Source organism: Arachis ipaensis, chromosome B3 (genome assembly GCF_059453495.1).
Source record: "Arachis ipaensis isolate K30076 ecotype BB chromosome B3, ASM5945349v1, whole genome shotgun sequence".
Lineage (NCBI taxonomy): Eukaryota > Viridiplantae > Streptophyta > Magnoliopsida > Fabales > Fabaceae > Arachis > Arachis ipaensis.
In genome coordinates, this window is record NC_142438.1 from 38,093,311 (window position 1) to 38,096,707 (window position 3,397).

General features: G+C 31.3%; 1 protein-coding gene across 1 annotated transcript; it reads left to right on the forward strand.

Annotated features, from left to right (window-relative positions):
- Positions 1-447: 447 nt before the first annotated feature.
- Positions 448-1,909, forward strand: LOC107634381 (protein SODIUM POTASSIUM ROOT DEFECTIVE 2). The gene is made up of 3 exons (XM_088509606.1): positions 448-1,308; positions 1,383-1,458; positions 1,541-1,909. The coding sequence occupies exons 1-3, from the start codon at positions 1,111-1,113 to the stop codon at positions 1,666-1,668; spliced, it is 402 nt and encodes a 133-aa protein (XP_088365732.1). The 5' UTR covers positions 448-1,110; the 3' UTR covers positions 1,669-1,909.
- Positions 1,910-3,397: the final 1,488 nt, after the last annotated feature.

Here is a 3,397-nt window from a genome sequence, read left to right on the forward strand (position 1 = left end):
CTTCATCATGTGCAGACACGCCCCCTGACATTTGTCTTTGCCTGTAGCTTTGCCAAATTCGACATTGTGATTGACACTATCACATGGACCAACCTGTGGATAAAAGAAACTTTTTATTTAACGCAATTATTCAATCAATTATTTGCAAAAAAACGCTTCTCTTCTGAGCTCAAAGTGTGACCAATAATGCACTGGCTCATGTCCCATTTCGCAACTACTATATACTGAAGCCTTAGACAAAAGACGTCAACAATTTCAGATTCTTTCGAGTCTCAATTATTTACAATTACTTAATCTATCACTTCCCACTTTAATACTTATGAATATAAAATTGACTAACCGTATAGTTAATTAAGCATGCAAACCCTCCTAATCAAGTATTTAGTTCGAGAGATAGAGTGTGGAGTGTGATTTCTCACCGGCTGTTTATTATAAGTTGCTTTTAGATACTGTGCACTATTGCTTCATGACGATTTTTGAATATTATTAAAACGTGGTTGGGGAGCATATATATATGCTTGAACCACGTTGTTGCCATCGATTTTATTTTAGCTATTTTGTTTTCAATTTGCATTACAGTTGTATGTATTACCAAATATGCCTTGACTTTGTTACTTTATATTTGACCTCTTTACCATGCTTATATATAATAATAGTTCACTAATTTTGATGTTACTACATATGCTTTTCCCCGATCTTGGGCTATTAAATTCATCACATTCACATCACATCACATCACATAACCGCACTATATAAAAATAATGTTTGTGACTGCTAGTTCCTGTTCCTGTGTTATGATCACAGCTTCTTCCTCTGTTATAATCCATAGCTAAAGTGGTGAAGGAGACACATGTTATATTATGTTCCACCTTTTATGGTGTCATCTGTCTTAAGTGGGTTTTAGTTTGGTCAGTGTCCACCGTTTAGTGTTCATCACATGACAACCTTAAATCACTATTGCGTCTGTTCATTGTGTTCTGTGCCAGCCCTTCTTCAATTCTTCCCCAATATATAAAATTTGACATTCATTAAGCTTTCTTTAGCATAAGGTATTATTGTTATAACTAGCCTGATTTGCATTTTGCTGCATTCAGCTTGAGATTTGATAGGATGGGGAAGCTTGGTAGGATGCTAGACACGTTCTGTCTTTCTTCAGGATCAAACTCTTGTTTCTGTTTGAATTCCATGGAAGCTGAAGATGAATTCGAGAACAAGCCTTTGGTTGCAAGTGGCAATAATGATCACAAACTAAGACTCAAGGATGTCGTCTCAGGAAAACAGACTTTGGCTTTTCAACTGAAGCCTAAGGTTAGTGTGTTATTCTTCTTCTAGCATCTTTATTTTGATTATCTGATTTATTTACATATTAATCTAATGTTCAGATAGTGGTGTTGAGGGTATCCATGCATTGTCATGGTTGTGCTAGAAAAGTGGAGAAGCATATCTCAAAGTTGGAAGGTGAGACCACTCTCCAATCCTTACTATTTCCAACATTTGATACCTTTTTTTAACAGTTACTTATGTTTACTATTCTACACAGGAGTGAGTTCATACAAGGTAGATCTAGAAACCAAAATGGTAGTTGTTATTGGCGACATTCTTCCTTTTGAAGTATTGGAAAGTGTATCTAAGGTTAAAAATGCAGAGCTTTGGAATTCTCCACTCTGAAAACTGATGAGGAAAAAACTTCTGCTCACAACACAACCACCATCCTCAGCACCAGATTCAACAACTCTTATTTTATCTCTCATTTTTTTCTTTTTGTTGTTGTTATACATAGAATATCATAAGATTGATACCCCATGCCAAATTAAATGCCATGCTCCAGCAATTCTTTTGTAAGAAAGAAAAGTTAAAGAGAAACAATGAAAAAGAGAGGCATTAATGTCTCTCCCGGTGAAATTTCGCATATCACTATGTTTTGTCGGTCAACTATGTTAGGTTATACGAAAATTAGCTAATAAAATTAATTATTAATACAAAATGTATATTAAAATATAAAATATATATTAAAATAAATTAAATTATATATATATTTATATAAAAATATATATTAATTAATTTTAATATATAAATACTATTTTTGTTTGTCTGAATTCTAATTTCAGGCATTTGTTTTTAATGGCCTAAGATTTCGCATTTTCTGTTAACATATAAAGGAAAAAAGGAAATTATAAATTTATGATACTTCTTTGCATTTTCTGTTAACATATACTCTCTCAGTTTATTGTAGCTTGTTCATAGGAGATTAGGTGCTTTTATCCCGAATCTCGTTTGCAAATAAAAAGGAACAGTAAAAAATCGATTTTTCTAAGTAACTAACTTTTCTTTATCTAACAATTAACTAACAAAGTAATAAGTGAATAAAAATTAAGAAAAGAGAAAGTGAAATTTAAAAAGAGAAAAATCTTGACTGATTATTACTGAAAAATTTTAGTTCTCAATCTTCTGAAGGTATTTTCTTCTAATTTAAATGTGGTAAAATATTTAATAACCAATATTTTAAATTATAAATAAATACAACTAATTACTATATTAATAATTAATTAAATTATTCTATTTTTAACTGATTTAAAGTTGGTTCCATATACTTTCTATATACTTGGTTGGTTGGCCGGTGATTAATACTTACGCTTAAACGCAAAGATAAGATCTATGGGACTGTCCAAGAAAATTATGGTCATTGCCACTAGAACAAACAAGATTATTAAATTAAAAATTCTTCAGTACAAGCGTTTTTTCATATAAGTCATTTATTATTTTTTTTTCTTTTTTCATGCCTCTTCTTTTTCTTCTTCTTCTTCGTTTTTAAAGTGTTTTATCTTCATCGTCGTATTTTTCCTCGTTCTTCTTTTGATTTTGTAATATTATGTATTTTTTTTTCTTTGTTTGATTTTTTCTTCCCAAAAAGAATTATGAGAATATGAAATAAGAAAATGAAAAAGAAGAAGCAGCAGAAGATGAGGAGGAGAAAGAAGAAGAGTTCTGAATTATGCATAAAGTGTACTTCAACGAATTTTGGGTGTATTTTTTAAATCTTTTGGGTGTATTTCTGTAATCCTTTGGGTGTATTTCTATAATCATTTGGGTGAATTTCTGTAACCGTTTGGGTGTATTTCTATAACTGTTTGGGTGTATTTCTGTAATCAGTTGGGTGTATTTCTGTAATCGTTTGGGTGTATTTCTGAAGTTTCATTATCTTCAAAACGATTTCAAACTTTGATTTCAGAAACCATGAAAATCGAAAAAAAACGAAGCAAGAATACCAGTGATAAACGCAGATAAAACAACAAATGAAAAGGCAAAAAGAGAACGCACAAAGGAGATCAAATTTGGCAAGAAACTCGTTTTCATGGAGGAAGAAGAAGAGTAGAAAAAGAAGAAGGAAGAGAAGGAG